Below are 21,383 nucleotides of genomic sequence, written 5' to 3'. Positions count from 1 at the left end.
AAAAAACTCAAGCAGGATAAAAAAAAAATATATACAAAAGACAGGCAGTGAAACCAACATAACAGAAGGAAATATACTGAAGCAAAAATTAAAAGCAGTGCCCCCCCCCCTTTCCCCCACCCCAAACGTAACCCACCCCCACCCACCCCACGCCCAATCTCCGCCAGTAATCCCGTCCCGCCCGACCTGGCCCGCCCAATCTTGTTAGGAGGCTCTGTCATCGCGCGCGCGCACGCACGCACGCACACACACACACACACACACACACACACACACACACACACACACACACGTAATAACAGAACACACAAACGCACATGAACACACGTTACATAATACGTACACAAAATCAATCCCTCACACAGTGCAAAAATAATGACGTACAGACACAATGCAGGTTTGATGATGATATGTACGGACACATACGTACATAGAGAGAGAGAGAGAGAGAGAGAGAGAGAGAGAGTCATGTAATTACATATTGATAAAAGCAACATACCGATATACCAGACACAGACACACACACACACACACACACACACACACACACACACACACACAAAACACAATCACCCTTCGCAAATTTTACCATGTTATGAAATGGGGTCGGTAGGATCCCCAGATTTTACCCCCTCTCCTGCCACACGCCGTATTATGCATTACAATCTCTCTCTCCACACACGATTTTGATACAAGGTGGTCCATACACAGCGCTCCACTTGAAATAGGCCTGATGGGGGGGGGTTTGTTTTGCGAGAACGGCTCCGTCTGCTGGTGTGGGCGTGTTAGGCAGTGGGAGTAGGGAATGAAAAAATGTACGGGTTGGCATATATAACGTTGATTAAGCCATACCCCAAACACAAGAGAAACTGCCCTGAGGAATGGAAGAAGGGCAGATCTGTAGTTTTTGGATTTGCGGGGTTACATACAGCTTTTTTTTTTAACCATTTTACCACCATGGTCGTGCCGGAGAGGGACGCCTTCATGTGGTGGCACCGATATAACCAGGTGGCTCCACTGCCCAGTTATGCAGCTACCCCTCAACCCTCTCCCTCTCTGCTAAAAGGAGAATAGTGGGCTACAGGAAGAGGAGAACTTCAGGGTGCAGTTCGCAGGGTTCACACTTACATGAGTCTGGAGCCACTATAAAAACAACAATAGTCTCTCTAATGCTGAACAAAGCCACTACAAAAACAACCATGGTTTCTTCAATGCTGCACAAAATCGTCTGGTATTTTTTTTAATGCTAGGAAGAAGGAACCAAAGGTCACAAGCCCGCAAAAACTGTTCCTTCCAAGAGAAGAACAAAATACAAGAGTGTGCCAAATTCAAGACCCGATCATTTCGAGATGCCTGGACACACTGTGTTTGAAAGACTGGAGATCATAGGAAGCAGCGAATCCAGACAGAGGGAGACAGTTCCAGAGTCGACCTGTTGCATAAACGAAGAACTGGGAGTAACGGTTAACTCTTGCATTAGAGAGTTGGACAGAAAAAGGATGAGAGTTTGCTGCTTGACGGGTGCTACGCGTCCGTCGTAGAGGTGGAGGAATGCATGCAGACAGTTCAGAGGAACAGTGACCAATGAAGTAGCGATAGAAAAGAGATAAAGTTGCAACAGTGCGGCGAAGAGACAGAGGCTGAAGGGAGCCAGTAAGAGGAGGAGAGTTAATGAGACGAAAAGCCTTTGACACCACCCTATTGAGAAGAGCTGTATGTGGAGAACCTCCCACACATGCGAGTTGTACAAGAATAAACTGCTAATCTACGTCACCGTGCTGAAGGAAAATTGCCAACATAAACAACGGAAAAAGAATCAACAGAGTGGCAGGTTTAATGGGTCATACATTCATGTCTTCGAAGTTTTTGGCTGCAGCCCACAGAAAGAAAAGGAAGTTTCACCTCATTAACTGCCACTGCCACACACTCACGGATATTGCAATGGCAGCAGAGCAGGCAAGGGTCAGTCTGTTAACCCCCTGAGGATACAACAAGCTACGTTATATCAGTAAGTGTTTTGAGCCAACAGTTTCATTGAATAGTTAATAACTATCTGTATTATACTATTTCACTAAAAAATGTCCCCACAGATTTATACAAAATCGTCACATGGTAGCAAGAATAAAACATAAAATACGTCACTTGATTAAAGGTGTTACGTAGAAATACCGTAGTATCAACAGGTAACTGATGAGGGACGCCCGCTATACGTGATGAGTTAATGAGCACTATGTCTAATCCATTCATTTAGAGGCCTCTCTTAAACAGAATAAAACAGCCTTTGGGTACCAAGAAATAGTACTATGTTGCCATCGTGCTGAAATGATTGCAAGGGCTGTACCAATCCACAATTTACTGTGAACGAAACGAACAGAATAATCAGAACAAAAGCATCTCAATCCTAACTCCCACGAAAGAAATGGGGTAGAGTGTTATTATTACAGGTACCATTATTATTATTATTATTATTATTAGTAGTAGTAGTAGTAGTAGTAGCAGTAGCAGCAGTATTAAAAGTAGTAGTTGTAATGGTAGTAGTGGTAGTAGTAGTAGCAGCAGTAGTAGTAGTAGTAGTAGTAGTAGTAGCAGAAGCAGTAGTAGTACTGGTAGTAACCACGGTCTGTCTGGGCGAGCAGACCTATGAACCGCAGGCAAGCAATCGCCCTTGCAGGGTCATTCCGTGCAGTAAACCGAAGTTCCCTTGCGGTGGACAACGCCTCGCCAGAGCAAGGCGCGGGGAGAAGCGGGGAGGTTTGGATGGACTCCGCAGTTGCGTCTCTCCATCCTATTAACAGAGGCACCATAGTAGGCTCCACATCACCCCATGGTGTGAAACGTGACAAAAGTAGAAAAACTATGAAAAGCATGTCCAGTAGAGTGCATCAGAACCACTCCTGCCACTCACAGATAGCCTTGGATAAACTGAAGAAAACCTATTATAAGGTACGGTAACTTAGAATGAAGTGAATTATACAGAGTTTTTTCCATTGCCACATTCTTAAATAACAATGGAATGTTTCTCTTTTCTTTTCCTCCATCACTCCACGCTCTTCTCTCTCTCCCTCCGTGAGCCAACACCTTCCTCCACAGTATCTCTCCTCCTCTCCAATCCCATACCTCTCTCCACTACATTCCCTCTCCCCTCCACTGATTCACACAGCAACACCTTCTTTCTCTTCCTTACACCACGACTCCTTTCCCTCTCTTCAACTCCACCTATCACTCCATCACATTACTCTCCATCTCTCCATACAGCAAAACCTTCCTTCACTCCCTTAATTAACACTCCCTCTCCTTCCCTCTCTCCTTCTGTACTCTGGTCTCCATCCTTCCATACTGCAACACCTCCCTTCATTCCAACACTCCCTTCCCTTCCCTCCATCCCTCCATACTGACACACCTTTCCCTCCCCCTCCCCCTTCTCAATGTGCTCAACAGTGCATTAATTGAATCACAACTCCCAGCTTCGCCTGTATTGTAGGGGTCTCAAACTCTCTAAGCCTTCCCCCTTCACCCCCTTTATTCTCTCTCTCTCTCTCTCTCTCTCTCTCTCTCTCTCTCTCTCTCTCTCTCTCTCCATTCTCTTTACCTTCCTCCTTTCTCTCCTTCTTATACCTTTCCTTTCCTTCCACCTTCTTTCACTCTCCATCCTTTCTTCTCCTCTTCCACTCCTCTTGTCTTTCCCTCTCCCTCCTTCATTCTCCTTCCTTTGGCTTCCTTCTCCTTCCACTCTCCTGTTGTTTCGTCATTCCCTTGTCCTTCGTTCCTTCTTGCTTTAACTTTCCTACATATCCTCCTCTTTTGTCCCTAATATTCTTCGCCTTCCTCCCTTCTCCTTCCATTCTGCATCCTCTCCCGCTTCCCTCTATTCCCCACATCCTCGTTACGCAAATACCATTTTTTTTTTTTTCATCTCTCTCTCTCTCTCTCTCTCTCTGGGGGGCGCGGTAGCACAGTGGTAGCGCACTGAGCTTGTGATCGGAAGGTCGCAAGTTCAAGCCTCGCCCGGGCTACCGTTGCCGGGAGGGGTAGCTCCCTCCTGTAACCCCAGCGGGGCTATATGGCCTTAGTTGCCTAGCTCGGGGAATTCATCTCTCCATTTCTCTCTCTCTCTCTTTCACTACTGCCGTCGCTTCCCATACACTAAGCTTCTCCCTTTCCCTCATTACAAGATGTTTCCCATAATCAAAAGGAAATCGTACGTAAAAAAAAAAAAAAAAAAAAAAAAAAGAAGAAGAAAGAAAAAGAAAAAAGGCTCAATCTATCACTTCCCCAATTCCATAGTGTCTTTTTTTCCCTCCCTCATATATATATATATATTTTTTTTATTCCTTCTTTTTCAGCTATCGTTCCCCATATCCTAACACCTTTACTCCCATTAAGTATTCAACATTTTATTTCTGCTACTCCAGTCAATCAGCCTAAAGTCGTATTTCACATTCCTCAGACTAATAGCAGACGATTTTCTTGTGGAATTTAGTCAGCTTTCGTAAGGTTGGGGTTAAGTAAGGGTGTATCTTAGCCCTCTAGCTCCACAAGTCTCCCCTGAATCGAATAAAACTGGAGACATCAAGAATAGGTAGCTTGGAAAACACGTCACTTGAGGGAGGGTCAGTTCTAAATAAGCTAAAACTCATAAGAACACTGATGGACACAGCGAAAAAAAATTAATAAATAAATAAATATCCACCATAAACCAGGAAAGCGTAGGTCACAAGTAGACAATAAAAAGCTGAAGTAAAACCAAAGTTAATGAAAAAGAAGGGGAAACTAGAACGCCCGTCTTCCCGCGTAGAACTGCCAGACACCACCATCAGACAAGACTCAAACTCCTGCCATGGAACCAACACTCCACTTCTCATACACCTACACTCTGTTCACTTCAACTAGACGTAAAATTGCCATCTCACCGTCTTAAATGCTGTGCTACACCTTCAGATTAACACTAGATTATGGTGCTAGTCACGAAGAAGTGCTAGAAGGAAATTAAGCCGTAGCAGTAGTGGTATTCTGTCATCGAGTTACGGGAAATTAGCAGTAAAGGGACGAAAATCTCCGCCTAGTTAAAATGAATGGACTATAGTATTTCGTAAGCACCACAAACTCGATCAATTCACGCGGGATTCTGTGGTTCAGCTCAGGGTTGTAGTACTATAGAAATTAGCCACCGTTATCAGATAGCCACAGCTATCGAGGTGCCAGACATCGCCACCAAAACGCAACCCAAAGCCCTCCATAATACACAGCCAAAACTGAACTTTGATTCAGCCAATAAGGAGCCCCACAGAATAGACCGATTACATGGGTGAACCTGTGAGTGAGCTCTGAGACTGTGGTGGTTCAGTAGATTAAACGCCTTTTGCTAACAGTCATTCACATCCGATTGTCAGATGCAACCATTCGGAGACGAGCATACCCAGCCAGAAAACGAAAACAAAACTCATCTTTCTGATACATCCAGTCAATCAGGAACCACACGGACGCGGCCAGTCACATGAAAGAACCGGAAGGTGAACTCTGGGATTGGGTTAAGTGGAGCGGGCGCCTTCATTGGAGAGCTTCATTCAAGATTGCCAGACACCGCCACCAGAAACGACCAAAACCTACAGCCAAAAAACAACCAAAATTCGACTTTCTAATACATCAAGTTCGTCGGGAGACCCACAGACACCTACAAATCACACGGGAAAGCTTGTGGGTGAGCTATGGGTCCGTGGAAGTCGATGAATTAATGACCATTTATGTAAGAACTTTTCACGAGGGATTGCCAGATACAACCAAACGCTGCAGGAAAAAATACAACGAAAACTCAACTTTCTGATACACCCAGTCATTCCAGAGACCCAGAGACGCGGGCAATTACATGGAAGAGCGTGTGGGTGAGCTCTGAGGCTGTGGTGGTAAGTGGATTAAGCGCCTTGATCGGAGAGCTTTTAGATTAAGTGTCCCGCTACCGTTCTTGGTGTTGCCACATCGAGGGTTCGTTGGAAGGAAACACAGGGATTAGAAAAAGAGAAGATTTATGATGATAGGATGATGAGAGAAGGAATAAGGAAAGGTGGATAAGGGAAGGAAAGTGGACAGGGAGGGGTTGGGAAAGAAAACTAAAGGAAGGCTCTTGTATGAGAAGGAAGATTAGATGAGGAAGAAGGATGGGTGCAGAATGGAAAGGGGTAGGTGATATAAGCGGGGAGGGAGAGAGAGAGAGAGAGAGAGAGACGATGGTAATTGGACAGGATTATCATTATTTTGTCCAGTCTTGAGCCAACCTTGTATCTATTTCGGTCATAATTGGCATTAATCTTTACAACTCAAGTGGCTTTGGCTTCCAGGTTCTGTAATGAGTGTGAATAGTGTTATGGTGGCCCCCCCCTCTCTCTCTCTCTCTCTCTCTCTCTCTCTCTCTCTCTTTCTCACTCACTTAATTAGGTCTCCACACCATTGTGAGGAGACCTACTGTATTTGCTTAGTTTTTCTTCCTTTCCTCTTCTTCATCTTTTTCTTCTGTTGCTGCTGCTTCTTTCTTTCTTCCTAACACTTCTCAAGTTAGTGATATTCCTCTAATACTTCACAAGTTCTTTTTAAGTTTGTTCCAACTGTTCTTTCAGGAAATATCTCCTTTACTTTTTTTTTTTTTTTTTGAGAGGTAGGAGGGTCATTAAAGGATTTCTTGGGTCAAAGGTTAAACAATTCACATATACAAGTTTTAGGATCATATGTTCTAGTCATTAATTATTACGGTAATTTGTAAGACAGTATGTTAACGCTCTTTACCTGAATGAACACTATCCTGAGTTTCTTTGGGGGTGTTAGCAATCTTTAATAAGTCATTAGTTTTATGAGCAAATATAAATGAATATGTGCTAAATGTCAAAGTAATCCCTCACTCTTTGTAATAACTCTTAATCTCATTTGCGATACATGAATAAATACTAATATGTGATAAATGATAAATAAGGGGGCTCATTTTCCCTTTACCTCCTTGCGCTGGTTCCTCATTCCTCTCCTCTCTCAGCCACCCTCTCTTTTTCTTTCTTTCCTCCACCTGACCTCCCTCCCTCCTCGCTCTCTCGCTCTCCTCCAATCTGACTGGCCTGGCTTCATTCTGTTGTAAGTTTTCAGTCTCTCCTCTCTCTCTGTCTCTCTGTGTCCCTCCCCTTTCTTCCCTCCCTCCCCCTCCCTCTCAAACTTGCTCGGCCCTTAGTCAAGTTCGCCTTCCCTCCTCCTCCTCTCTCTCTCTCTCTCTCTCTGTCTTCGTTTATGTACATTCAAACCTGTCTTCTGTCTTGCTTTCTCTTCCTTTCTGTTTCCCTATTTCTCTGTTCCTTTCATTCATTCATTCTGTTTTTCCTCCCTCCTCCCTGCTTACCCTCTCCTCTTTTTCTCATTTCCTCTTTCTTTTCTCCTTCCAGTCCCCTCATCTCCGTTCCTCACACACACACACACACACACACACACACACACACACACACACACACATTCTCTCTCTCTCTCTCTCTCCCCCTCCTCCCCCTGTCAGCTACTTCACTTCCGTCCTCTCCAATTTTGTCCACTGTCGTTCGCTTTCTCACTTCATTCTTTTCTTCTACCTTCACAATTTTTCCTCCACTTTCTTTCTATCTGCTCTATTCTCACGTCTCTCTCTCTCTCTCTCTCTTTCTCTTCCTTTCCACTTCCCTTCTTTTTTATCTTCTACATTCCCATTCCCATTATCTCAGTAAATTCCTCTCTTTCTTCTTCCCCCTCACTTTCCCTTCTTTTCTCTCCCTTTTACCCTTCCCCGCCCCGTAGGGGCTCGGGATGGATATTGTTTTCACTCGGTTTGTTTGTCTGTCTGTCTATCTGTCTGTCTGTCTGTCTGTCTGTCTGCCTGTTAACAACAACACTCGAAAACCACTGGTGCGATTCTGACTAAAATTACAGGGATGATGGGTTATGACTTGATCACATGATTATATTTTGGGCCAAATTGGGCCAAGGCCCAGGCTGTAGGTCTAAAAAACGTAAAAAAAAATAAATAAATAAAAAAATAAAAGTTTTTTTTTCGCCATAACTCCTTTCTAATTCGCTATATCTACATGAAACCAAAGCTAAATGTGCATCTTTCAAATCTGCATCCTTTAACATGCCTCATTACATCAGGGGGGTCACCCCCCAGTTAGTGGTAGGGGGGGGGTCAGTGTCAGGTGGATCGGGCCAAAAATTTCAGATGGACATAATATCGTCAGTCTTCACTCAGTTTACTCCAAATTTGATATGTAACATCTTTGACTAGATATCCTGTTGTGTTTATACGTCAGCATTAAAATGACTCCCGGGGACGGGTTTGCTGTGCCTTGGCACAGCTACTTGTCTTTTCTGATTTGCTATTTTCTTTTGATCTTTACGTAATAATCACAGTACTCGTAAGTCTTTCTATCAACAAAAACCCCTTCGCTTCGAGAACGTCACTATCTTTGTGCAATATTCTTGACATCATTAGACTATTTTGTTGATCTTGGAGAGACTTTTCAAGCCAGAGTGGTTTGTTATAGCCTTTAATAACACCTTCAATAACATCTTCAGTAACACCGTCACAGCAACAGAGCCTTTCCAATCGTCCGAGAGTTGCCTTATTAAAAAAAAAAAAAAAAGAAATTAATGATAACTAAGAAGGACAGTAGGGTTTGTTTCCACATAAATGTCTCCTCACATGAAAATAAAGATGGTGAAAGAATTAAGGGTGGATAAAGAAAAGTATAAGTGAAACAAGATGGAGGTAAAAAGTAAGGCAAAAAAACAAGGTCAAAAGCAAACAGGTGAGTAAAAAGACGAATTAATCCTTCAGCCATGGGATATATATATATATATATATATATATATATATATATATATATATATATATATAACTTTCCTATCACCAGATGATTTTCTTTCATTTAGCAGACCTCTCGAAATGTAAGAGTTAATATAGGTTGCATCAAACCCTTGTAGTTTGAAAAGGTTTTTCTAAGCTGAATACCATGTCAGGATGTCATATGATTACATAAAGGAAGTCACTGTAAGGAGACAGGGTATAGGAGACCAAAAATGTGAGACTATTGTAGTGAAAAAAATAAAGGATTGAAAACATGGTTATATGAATAAGCATGGAAAGAGAAAGAGTGTTAGGAAAGGGAATGAGGACTGAGGGCAAAGGGGAAGGAAGGAGAGGGAGGGATGAAAGTGCAATGTAACAGAAAAGGAAAATAATTATGAACATAAGAAAAAGGGGAAAAGGAAGAAGATGGAGAAGAAGTGGGGAGAAGAGAAAGGGTAAAGGAAAGGTGGAGATGAGGGTGAAGGGGAAAAGGAAGTGAGAAAATGAAGATTAGGGGAAGGGAGGGGAAAGAGAAGAGAGAGAAAAGTGAGGAAAAGGTGAAAGGGGATGAAGGAGAAGGGAAGGGGAGGGGAAGGGAGATATGGAGGGAAGGGGAGAGGAGGGGAGGGAAGGAGAAAGGACGGGCAGAGTTGATGGATGTGCACCGTAACAAACTAGGAAGAGGTAAGAGGCAAGAGGGGAAAAAGAGAGACGCAAAAAATACATAGGGGAAAAAAGTGCGACGCAAAAAAATGGAGAGGAAAAAAAATGGCCGACGCAAAAAAAAGAGGAAAGAGCGGAAAAAGAGCGATAAAAAAGAGAGGGGTAAAAAGAGCGACGCATAAAAAGAGGGAAAAAAAGAGTGACTTAAAAAAAGAAGGAAAAAAAATGACGCAAAAAAAAAAGAGAGGAGGGAAAGGGAGCGACGCAAGAAAAAGAGGGGAAAAAAAGCGACACAGGAAAACAGGGAGAAAAGAGCGACCCAAAAAAGAGAGAGCGACGCAAAAAAAAGAGAGCGACGCAAAAAAAAAAAAGGAAAAAAGAGCGACGCAAAAAAAAAAAAGGAAAATGGGGAAAAAAGAGCGACGCAAAAAAGGAAAGGGAAGAAAGACGCAAAAAAAAAAAAAAGAGAGAGAGAGAAGAAAGAACGACGCAAAAATAAGGAAAGAGGGGAGAAAGAGCGACGCAAAGATAAAAAAAAGAAAAAGAAAAAGAGCGACGCAAAAGAAAGAAAGCGGGGGAAACAGCAACGAAAAAAAGAGATGCGAAAAAGTGACGTAAAAGAAAGGAAAGAGGGGAAAAGAGTTACGAAAAAATGGAGAAAAAAGTGACACAAAAAAAGAAAGAGAGTAAGAGAGAGAGAGAGAGAGACCGGGGGTGGTGGGGGTGTTGCAAATAAGGACAAAAAAGGAAAATACAGAAAGAGAAAAGAAGGAAACGAGGAGAAAGAGAGAAATATGTGACAAAATAAAAACAAACAATTAAAAGAGAGAAATGGAAGACGAAAAGAGAGAACCAGAAAGAGGAGATAAAGGGTAGACTTAAGTTTGTTAAAGTAGGTGGAAAAGTGGGGAGAGAGAGAGAGAGAGAGAGAGAGAGAGAGAGAGGGGGGGGGAGTGCATCCATTACTCTGCATTATCCTTCTGTACAAGTGCTCAATGGACGGGGCTGAAGGAGAAGGAGGAGGAGGAGGAGGAGGAGGAGAAGGAGGAAGAGGAGGAGGAGGGAGGGGAGGGGGAGGGGGAGGGAGAGGGGGAGGGAGAGGGGGAGGGGGACGGGGAGAAGGAGGAGGAGGAGGAGGAGGAGGAAGAGAGAAAAACAGGCGTGTGGGTGAAGGAGGAAGGAGCGAAGAAAAGGTAAGGAGAACATGTGGGTGAGGGGGTATGGGAAGAAGCAAACAGGGAAACTGAGGAAAGGAATGAGAGAGGTGTGAGAAGAAAGAGAGGTTGAACGGGAAACGAATGAGTGGGAAATACGGAAAAGAGAGGAGGAAGATACCAGAGAGAACAGGAAAAAAGAGAAAGAGAGAGAGAGAGAAGCAGCGAGACAAAAAGGCAGGAGAAGGCTGAAAAGGAAAGGGAAAAGAGTACAGAGCAGTAAGAAGGGTAAGAGAGAAGAGGGAGGACAATGAAGAAGGAAAAGAATGGCAATGCTGAGAGGAAAGGTCAGGGTGTGAGGAAAGAAAAATGAAGGGAGAATGGAAACAGTAGCCGAAATGACGAATGAGGGAAAAGAAGAAAGGAAGGGAATAAGAGAAGAGGGAACTCAGGGAGGGGAGATGAAGAAAGAGGTGACACAGGAAAGGAAAAGAGGGGAAGAAGGGCAGGATGGGAAGAGGAGAGGAAAGGAAGGAAAGAGAAGAGAGGATGGGAAAGAAGGAAGAAAGGAGAGGTTAAGGAGGAAGAGAGGAGAGGAAGGGGAGAGGAGTGGGGGGGGGGCGAATGGAGGAGAGAGAGGGAAGGTTGGAAGAAAGAGCGAGAAGGGAAAAGGAGGGAAGGGAGAAAAGGGGAAGGGAAGGAAAGGAAGATGAAGGGAAGGAATGATGAGGAGAGAAGAAAGGGGAAAAAAAAGACGAGGAGAGGAATATAAGGAAGGGCGAAGAGATGAAGGAAGGAAAATTGGTGTGGATGTTAGGGAAAAAATGAGAGTACGGAAGAAAAGGAGGAGATGAAGAGAAAGAAAATATGGAGAAGAAGGGAAGGAAGTTATGGAGGGGAGAGGAGGACGGGAGAGCGAGAAGAAAGAGGAGTGGATGTGGAAGGGAAGAAGAAAACAAGAGAGGAAGGAAGAAAGGAAGGAAGGCAAGGACAGAGAAAGGAAAGCGGGAGAAGAAGAAATGAATGGAGTAAAGCTGATATGTGGAGAGGGAAGAGGAGTGAATGAATAAAGTAGCCTAATCACGAGAAAATATAGAGGAAAGAAAATGAAATAAAATGATATAGACTGTGACGAGGAGGCAGGTAAATTGATGTGGTACGAAGGATTTTAAAATATGAACGACACAATAGCCATTGTATATTTAACCCTTCAAGTACGATGGCTTTTTTAAAATGTTAATTTCTACCCCATGACGATCTCAGCTCAGCGGAGACATTCTTTAGTGAATTTTTTTTTTTTTTTTTTTTTATGCGAGGAAGAAGGAACCAAAGGCCATGAGCCCGCAGTAACAGTTCCCTCCAAGAGAAAAACAAAATACAATATAGAGCCAAATTCAAGATCCGATCATTTTGAGATGCCTGGACACACTGCGTTTGAAAGACTGGAGATCATAGGCAGCAGGAAATACAGACAGAGGGAGACAGTTCCAGAGCTGACCTGTTGCATAAATGAAAGACTGGGAGTAACGGTTAACTCTTGCATTATAGAGTTGGACAGAAAAAGGATGAGAGTTTGCTGCCAGACGGGTGCTACGCGCCCGTCGTAGAGGTGGAGGAATGCAAGCAGACAGTTCAGAGGAGCAGTGACCATTAAAGTAGCGATAGAAAAGAGATAAAGATGCAACAGTGCGGCGAAGAGACAGAGGTTGAAGGGAGTCAGTAAGAGGAGGAGAGTTAATGAGACGAAAAGCCTTTGACTCCACCCTATTGAGAAGAGCTGTATGTGGGGAGCCACCCCACACATGAGAGTTGTACTCCACACAGGGGCGGATAAAACCCCTGTATATAGTCAACAATTGCGCAGGGGTAAAGAAAGAGCGGAGTCGGCTTAGCACACCCAATCTCTTGGAAGCAGATTTTACAAGAGATGTAATATCATCTTTCCAAGATAAGTCCCGAGTAAATGAAACCCCAAGCATGTTCAAGGATGATGCAGGATTAAGCTGAATATTATTAAACATTAGTGGGTATACCTGTGGAAGATTTTGTCGGGTTGATAGGTGTAAGAACTGAGTCTTAGATGCATTAAAGACAACCATATTATTTTCACCCCAGTCAGAGATACGAGCCAAGTCAGACATTAGGTGTGCCATAGCCTCATCCCTTGTTTGTTGAAGTAACTGTTGAGATGGGCGTTGCGGGAACCGAATGGAAAGGTGAAGGGTGGAGTCATCAGCGTATTAGTGGATATGGTTAGATGTACAGCTTAGAAGATCATTGATGAATAAAAGGAAGAGAGTTGGTGATAGGACAGAGCCCTGAGGAACACCACTGTTGATAGATCTAGGAGAAGAACGATGGCCGTCTACAACAGCGGCTATAGAACGACCAGAAAGGAAGCTAGCGATGAAGGCACAGATAGAAGGATAGAAACCGTAGGAGGGCAGTTTGGAAATTAAAGATTTATGCCAGACTCGATCGAAAGCCTTTGAGATGTCAAGTGCAATGGCAAAGCTTTCGCCAAAGTCCCTAAAGGAGGATGACCAGGAGTCTGAAAGGTAGGTGAGAAGATCGCCAGTGGAGCGTCCCTGACGGAACCCATACTGACGATCGGAAAGAAGGTTGTGATAGGAAAGATGCCTTAAAATTTTTCTATTAAGAATTGACTCGAAAACTTTTGAAATACAGGACGTTAAAGCAATTGGACGATAGTTGGAGGGATGGGAGTGGTCACCCTTCTTTGGGACTGGCTGAATGAGAGCAAACTTCCAGCAAGAAGGAAAGGTACAAGTTGACAAAGACGAAAGAGTTTGCCTAGGCAGGGTGTAAGCACAGAAGCACAGTTCTTGAGAACAACAGGAGGGACCCCATCAGGCCCATATGCCTTGTTAGTACTGAGGCCAGTGATGGCAGAAAATACATCAACTGAAGAAATTTTAATGTCAGCCATGAGGAAGTCAGAGGGGGGAAGTGATGGAGGAACAGCACCGGAATCGTCTAAGGTAGAATTGGAGGAGAAAGTTCAGTGAAGAGATCTGCTTTATCAGTAGAAGAAATAGCTACAGAACCATCAGAGTAGAAAAGAGGAGGGAAGGATGATGAGGTAAAGTTGTTAGAAAGATTTTTGGCAAGATGCCAGAAGGAGCGGGAAGAATTCGAGTTGGAGAGTTGAGAGCATTTAGTATGGATGAAATTATTTTTAGTAGAGCGAAGAACAGACTTAGCACGATTCCGGGCAGAAACGTAAAGATGATGTGATTCAGGGGTGGGTTGGCTCCGGTACCTTTTGTAGGCCCTCTCCTTGTTGCGGACAGCATTAGAACAAGCGTGATTAAACCAAGGCTTTCTTGCGTTAGTCAAAGGATATGAGAAAGGAATGTATGCTTCCATGCCCGAGAGAATAACCTCCGTAATGCGCAAGGCACACTCAGATGGCTCACGGCCATGGAAGCAATAATCATTCCAGGGAAAATCAAAGAAGTACTGCCTGAGGGCCTCCCAGTCTGCGGCTCCAAAATGCCACAGACGACGTTTCCCTGGAGGGTCCACAGGCCGTACCGGAGTGATAGGACAGGTTAAGGTAATAAGGTTGTGATCGGAGGAGCCCAACGGAGAGAAAAGATTAACAGAGTAAGCAGAAGGATTAGTTGTGAGGAAGAGGTCAAGTATGTTGGAGCTCTCTCCAAGGCGGTCAGGGATACGGGTAGGGTGCTGTACAAGCTGCTCTAGGTCATTAAGGATAGAAAAGATGTAGGCTTGTTCACCAGGTGGATCCGTGAAAGGAGAGGAGAGCCAAAGGTGGTGGTGAACATTGAAATCTCCAAGAATGGAGATTTCAGAGACAGGAGAAATGGATAGAATGTGTTCCATCGTAGAAGTAAGATAGTCGAAGAATTTTTGATAGTCAGTAGAATTAGAGGATAAGTAAACAGCACAGATATATTTAGTCAGAGAATGACAGGAAAGCCGAAGCCAGAGTGTGGAGAATTCAGAAGAATCAAGTTCAGGAACACGAGAGCAAGATAAGTCGTTGCGTATATATACACAACAGCCACCTTTGGCTTTGAAATGAGTATAGAGAAAGTAGGAGGATACAGAAAAGGGTTTGCTGTCAGTTGCCTCAGACAGCTGAGTCTCCGTTAGAAAAAGAAGGTGAGGTTTTGAGGAGGAGAGGTGGTGCTCAACAGAGCGAAAGTTAGAGGAATGGCCGCGAATGTTGCAGAAATGAAGAAGAAGAGAGTCAGACAGTGGTTCCAGGCACCTTGAGTCGTCATCGGGAGAGGGGCAGATGGTGGGGGCATTTATGTTCCCCCCCCCTGGGGACTCCGAGGCTTGATATAACGACGCCATTTTAGGTAAATTTTGAATAGGAAGTGTAGTGTGTACTGTGCATGTAGTTTGGTGAAGATAGTTAGAGAAATTTGTACTTGAGAGCATGCTGGCCTACTCTCTGTGTAACTGAGACACTGAAAAAGTTCAGCAAAGGGGGATGGTCAGGAACTAGTCCTGAGGGCTGATGAAACGGGAGCTCCAGCACTCCCTGTCATCAGCTTTCCATCCACCTCGGGAGTACTGCCCTGCTCGACTGGTGCTACAGTCTACATTTAACCTCTGGTTAATGCAGTCTACATTTAACCTCTCAACTTCTAATACTGTGCCTCAATTTATATGAAATAAATAGTAGGGGGTAGCATAACAACACAATGTCATAAACATGAGGAGTAGGTACCCTCTGCTAACGAGTCCATATAAACAATTTCACGGGTAATAGTAAACATGAATGATATCTCATCTACCATATCTCAAATGGCATAAGCATCCCATCATCCTAGGTTCTCATCCACTGAAATGGCCCTTCATGAACATAAACTAACTTGCTAGCATACCTTCTAATTACCTTTGCCAACAAAGTTGGACGGACGCTGTTTGTTCACGCGTGTCTGATTGTGTAAAAGATATATAAAAAATGTCATAGGATATCTAAGAAATCTGGTGGACAGGTGGGCTGTGGGTCAAGGAAGAATTGATTAGATTTTAAGATGAATTTGATCCGGAAGCTGGAATAGATCACAAACTGCACTGGGGTTAGTGGAGGAATGAGCTCTCCGACCCTGTGTAACAAGGCAGACTAAGACCGTAGAGTTAAATGACCATGCGAGTGCCAGATGAGTGTAATCCTGAGTTTTAAAGAGTGACTCCCCAGATGGTGTTGTGAACTTAACAATGAGTGACGCCTTCTAATTAACCTCTTCAACCCAAGGCCATATCATTCAGTCTGTTCTACCTCTCTTATAAATCTCGCGTCGTAATACCGGGATTACTGAAGGCTACATCTAACTCCTCAAGCTCAAAAAGCCTCTCCAGAAGTGTATAAAATCATGTAGGGATAACAAGAACCACATAAACAGACGTCATTACAGCAAGGAAGTCAATCACATACTGACTGTGTTCAAAATCAGTCATCAAAGTACCAACCACAGAAAGAGCATAATTTACCACGTCAAGTCATCCACGCCAGACCCCAGTGCACTGCGACCTGATATTGAAATTTCTCTAGACAATACATAGCTCGCCTTATAGTAACTGCCATGAACTGATTGGTAATATGAAAAGGAACAAGCAAAGACGATAAAAATGATGAGAGAGAGAGAGAGAGAGAGAGAGAGAGAGAGAGAGGGGATAAAAGCAGGAAGTCTAGTGTTTCTAATTTCAGTTCAACCCACCCACACTCTCCCTCCCACACGGCTAACACCACGTCGATAAAAGCATTCATGAACTCCACAATGGACATCTGGTGAGAGAGAGAGAGAGAGAGAGAGAGAGAGAGAGAGAGAGAGAGAGAGAGAGAGAGAGAGAGAGAGTGGGTGGGTGGGTGGGTGGGTGGGTGGGTGGGGGTGGGTGTGTATGTGGGTGGGTGTGGGAGTGTAGACTGATGACCTCAATGACAAATAACAATGTCTGTATATTGACAAAATCCTCTAATACTTCACGTTCCCATCAGACACGCACATAAGGGAGCCCACACCATCCCTCATCACCTTCAGTAGAGCAGGTGATATATTTTACGGTTCTGACGTTGAGTATATACTGTATATATGTAACACAACTCCAATTCCTAACAAATATTTTTAACGGAGCTTAGGACATGCAGTCATTAGGGGATCCTATAGGTGACATCCAAGTTTGCCTCAGACTTGTTCTCCGAGGTTAATTTTGGCTGCCACTTTGCGACCCATGTGGCTATCAAAGTTGCCATGAACTAGGGAGAGCTAGTTACAGCGAAGGAAGGCGTTTATAATACCTACATAGTGTATATTCTCCCTGTCATCCGGGAGGTATGATTCAGCTCAGTACATGCCTCGCTAAATGGGCTACATGGTCCTAGTTTCTGCATTTATAGCTATCTTATTGAACACTTGCTACTTCCAGGCGATTTCATTCAACTTGCAGTAGATCCTCGGACAGAAGTAGCAAGATCTAATATACTTTTTACACGTATACTTTAAGTTGAATGAACTCGCACGCCCACCACCCAATACCACACTTTTTCTGTGATAACGCCACCTCCACCACCTTTCCCCTCACCTGGGCCACACAGTTAACTTTACCGATACACCACGTCAATACACCGGCCGGGGGAAGGGTGGGGGAGAATGCAGAAGACGTAGGAAGCCAAGATGTAAGAATGGTGTGTGTGTGTGGGGGGGGGTTTCCATGACAGGTGGAGAATGGAGAATAGAAAGCATAAATTTTCTTACATCCAGCTGCGAATATAAATATAGATACACTTCATTACAATCTATAATGAGACAATGAGCGATGACTTTGTAAACGTAGTGATAAAATCTCATGAGTCTAGCAAATTTCTCACAATAGTAAACAAACCTTTCAAAAGTGCTGGACTAAAAAATGTACCGCTATTAGTCCACAAATAAACATAACGGGTCTACACGGGAGCTGTTTTCCTATCTGTTTGTGACCTTATTTGTTACATCCAGTTATATCGAAATAAATAGATTTAGTTTTCGGTTACTTATTCATAGGAGAAAATTTTGAAGGCTCTCTGATTACTATTTTTGTTTTTTTCGCAGATCATATTTTCCTTTATGCTTTCTGATTTTTACTTCTGAATCCTACGCACCGTAATTATTATCGAGAAGCATGACTCTGGCGATTATGATACTGGAGTCTGAGTTATGACAACCTACTCACAGTCACAACCAAGTAATACACCTCTCACAATCCCCTATGCATCCAACTCAACTAAACTTTCATCACTTCCCCTTACCACATCAAATATTCAACTTTCCTCCCCCAGTAGGCATATCCCCCTCATCCTCACTGTTTACTCCATCGTTTCTTTTCCTCCCTTTCCTCCTCCCAGAAGAAGTAAGAGGCAACAGGAGTAATGGCGATAAAAGAGTAAAAAAAAAAAAAAAACAAACAAGACAACGGAAGAAAGAAACAGACAGCTACCTCTCTCTAATTTCTCTGATCATTTAGCGAAAAGGAAAGGAATGGTAAACGGGAGAGTGAAGGGAGGGAAAAATATTACGGTATGCAAATGGAGAACCAGACTCCTGAGAGAGAGAGAGAGAGAGAGAGAGAGAGAAATGCAGAAACTAATACATTCCTCTACAAATCTGAAGCACCCTCAAAGCTGAACACACATTGCTAAATAGGTTAGAGTCGTATTACATGTATTGTTGAAGCACTACACAAAATAAACACAGCAGAAGCAAACTCCCCTGCCAACAATTATTAAGACAACACACAAACAACACAACCTCCCCATCTACATTAGCTTCTGTAACTTCAAAAATGACGTAGGTGATAAAAATGCAATACCATACATCAGAGTGTGGCTAAACTACCACTACCAATATCACAACTATTACTACGCTAACTTCATACGATATTCTTGCCACCTCCACGCGTACTAAACTTAAAGAAAGCCTCTCATGCTGGTGGTCAGTGAACGCTGTAACTACCTCATTCAGCTCGAAGTGTCTCGTAACCTGAATATAACAGTAAAAGGGTAGCAGAAATAAAGTAAAAATACGTCATTGCTCTGATAGGCCTAAAGAAATGCACAATGCAGGTAAGAAGGTAAAGAAATGCTGAATAAACGACACACAGACGTATAGGTAAATAATGATAATAATAAATGAAGTACTTACCTTAAGGGTAAGTAAAAAGATCTGCAAAAAGATGTGCACTAAATAAGGGTGAACAGCAAAGAATTATAGGTAAATGTAAAAGGGTCATAACAAAAGGTCAAATTAACGCAACACTCAAGTGGAATAACTGAATTACGATGCATCTAATTATTAGTTATTAAGGGAAGAACCACATCTCAAAGAAAATGTTGTCTAGAATATTTGTATGGTGCACATGATTACATATCGGTAATACCATCATTATCACTTAAACCTTTTTACTGCTAAAATTTATTATTTATTCTTTTATCATTACTGCCCTATTATTATTATTATTATTATTATTACTACTACTAGTATTATAATTATTATATTATTTGAGACTGGTTTTGTCACTCACGCACTATACTTGGTACAGTACATGGCAATACCAAACTATATATATATATATATATATATATATATATATATATATATATATATATATATATATATATATATATATATATATATATATATATATATATATATATAATGCTAGAAGCCAAGCCTTCAGCTTATCATACCCAGTGCTCTAATCAGCTACTGCACTGATCATCATTACATCAGTGTTAAGTTCTGTACTTAATATATTATATATATTTTGTTATGTTTATCTGTTTAATCCTTTATTGTTTCGTCATGAGCGTTGGGCCAGGGGCTAAGCTGCTCAACCCAGACATTACAGACAGTGAAGGTTGCTTGTCCTTAATTATCAGTAAGTGAGCTATAAACCGCACCGTACTCTCTGACTCACACCCTCAGGGGCCTTATGTTCCAGTTCCCATGTTATCAGACTACTGCCAAAGACATTATATTACTAACCTTGAGAGGGTCCTTCATCAGCCAATCCTCCCCGGCCTTGTACAGCCACAGCCCAAGCAGACCCTTGCCAGACCCACTCATGATTCTCCTCTTGACTCTTCTTACCAATACTGTCTTCTTATCTTCACGCTTTACTGCTATCTTCGCTGTAGTTTTCCTGTAGTTTTCTTCCTTTATTTTTTACACTCACTGTTATCTCTCGTGTTATATGTGTATAACTGTATTCAGTCCTTATTCTGTAGTTTATTTGGTTCTAATTCCTCTTCTCCGGTAGTCGTTATCTCTTTGTCACTATGTCCGTCTCTGTCCCCGTTGCTGCTTCCTGTTTCTTGGCTTTCCTTCACTTCTTCCTACTTCTTGGCTCTCCTTCACTCCTACTTTCCAGGTTTTCCTTCACTCCTTCCCTCTCACGCCCTTTTCACTCCACGACATGCTTGGTCCGCTATATCAGAAGCCTTCCTCTCCAACTCTGCAATAAAGCAATAAAACGCCATTACCAACCAGCCAGTAAATAAAGACATGGCACAAAAGGTGAAAATAAATTAAGCCTGTGCCAATAAGTGAACCCCTTCAATACGATGACGACTTCTACATTTCATTCGTGCTTTCACCACGTTTTTTTTATTTATTTATTTAATGAAGAAACACCTTTAGTAGTAGAAGGATTTGGAACAATCTCTTTAACGCCCTCAGTACCTTTTTTTCTTTTTTTTAACTAGCGTCAGACGATTTATTTCAGCCGAGGAGACGCACCGTAGTAAAGGGGTAAAAATGGTTCTATAGCCCGATTATTATCACCTGAGGGAACTGGGTCAGTCTAAGGATTTTAATACTAAGATGCAGCGGCGTGAAATTCAGTGACCCTTAGTTTAAGAGGTAGGGATGAGTCTCCTTGGTTACTAGTGAAATCTATCCTCCAATCTGACTACACCTGGCCAATAACAGAGCTGGAATGAGTTTGGGGTCTTTGTATGTTGAAAATAAATTAATAAATAAAAAATGAATAAAAAATAAATAGTAAACGAAACATCCAGTGCAAAATTTATCCCAGCGAAGTATAGGAACACCAGGCTAGGCAACTTTAATCCGGAACATTCAAGGGTGAGTGACCTGCCTACGCCCCCAAGTAGCATTAGCCTATTGGATCGAAAGCCTTCAGTCGCCTCAGTACTATAAAAACCCAGCGTTTAAGCGGTCCAACGGCGACGTTCAGTCGTCAGACGTTCCTGAGCGTCAGTCATCCTTACTATAAAAAAACTGGACCGTCAGTCTTGGCGAAACTCAGTTCTGGCGTTTGAATGCCACAACAGTCGCTAGAATGGGCGAGAATGCGCTGCATGAGCACTAAAAGCGCGCAAATTTTGAAGGTTTCTTCTGTTTAATAAACCAGACACTTCGCTAATCCAGTCTAAACTGTTATTTTTATGTACAAAATAAGTATATTTGCGCTAGAATTGGTATGAAATGATGGTAGAACCATAAAGAGGATGCATTTACAAGCAAGATAGTGTAATGTATAGCCTAGACTGAATTATGATTTATCCTCCTTTTGCAGTTATTTGCATGAAAATAATTATTGAGATTATCCAGACTCGATTTCATATGAGCAAAGTGAATGTATTATTGCATTCTTCATAGATTTTCCATGTTGTTCCTGGCCAGCTCACGAGTCAGTTTATCCAGGTTATGTGCACTTTCACTTAT

At 42.7% G+C, this 21,383-nt stretch overlaps 1 protein-coding gene across 1 annotated transcript in view; it reads right to left on the bottom strand.

Moving 5' to 3' along the window:
- Nucleotides 1-19,760, bottom strand: part of Trhn (tryptophan hydroxylase) — a 63,092-nt gene extending 43,332 nt beyond the window's left edge. Inside the window, exons 1-2 of the mRNA XM_080266588.1 lie at nt 19,676-19,760; nt 4,080-4,112 (exon numbers count right to left, since the gene is read on the bottom strand). Of these exons, the coding sequence (XP_080122714.1) occupies nt 4,080-4,112; nt 19,676-19,760 (118 nt within the window). The remainder of the gene's footprint in view (nt 1-4,079; nt 4,113-19,675) is intronic.
- Between the last annotated feature and the right edge of the window lie 1,623 nt (nt 19,761-21,383).

The sequence above is a fragment of the Coenobita brevimanus genome, chromosome 21 (genome assembly GCF_032717465.1).
Source record: "Coenobita brevimanus isolate Jiangsu-jjx chromosome 21, ASM3271746v2, whole genome shotgun sequence".
NCBI lineage: Eukaryota > Metazoa > Arthropoda > Malacostraca > Decapoda > Coenobitidae > Coenobita > Coenobita brevimanus.
Note: the sequence above shows the minus strand (reverse complement) of the source record. Positions and strands in the feature narration are given on the sequence as shown.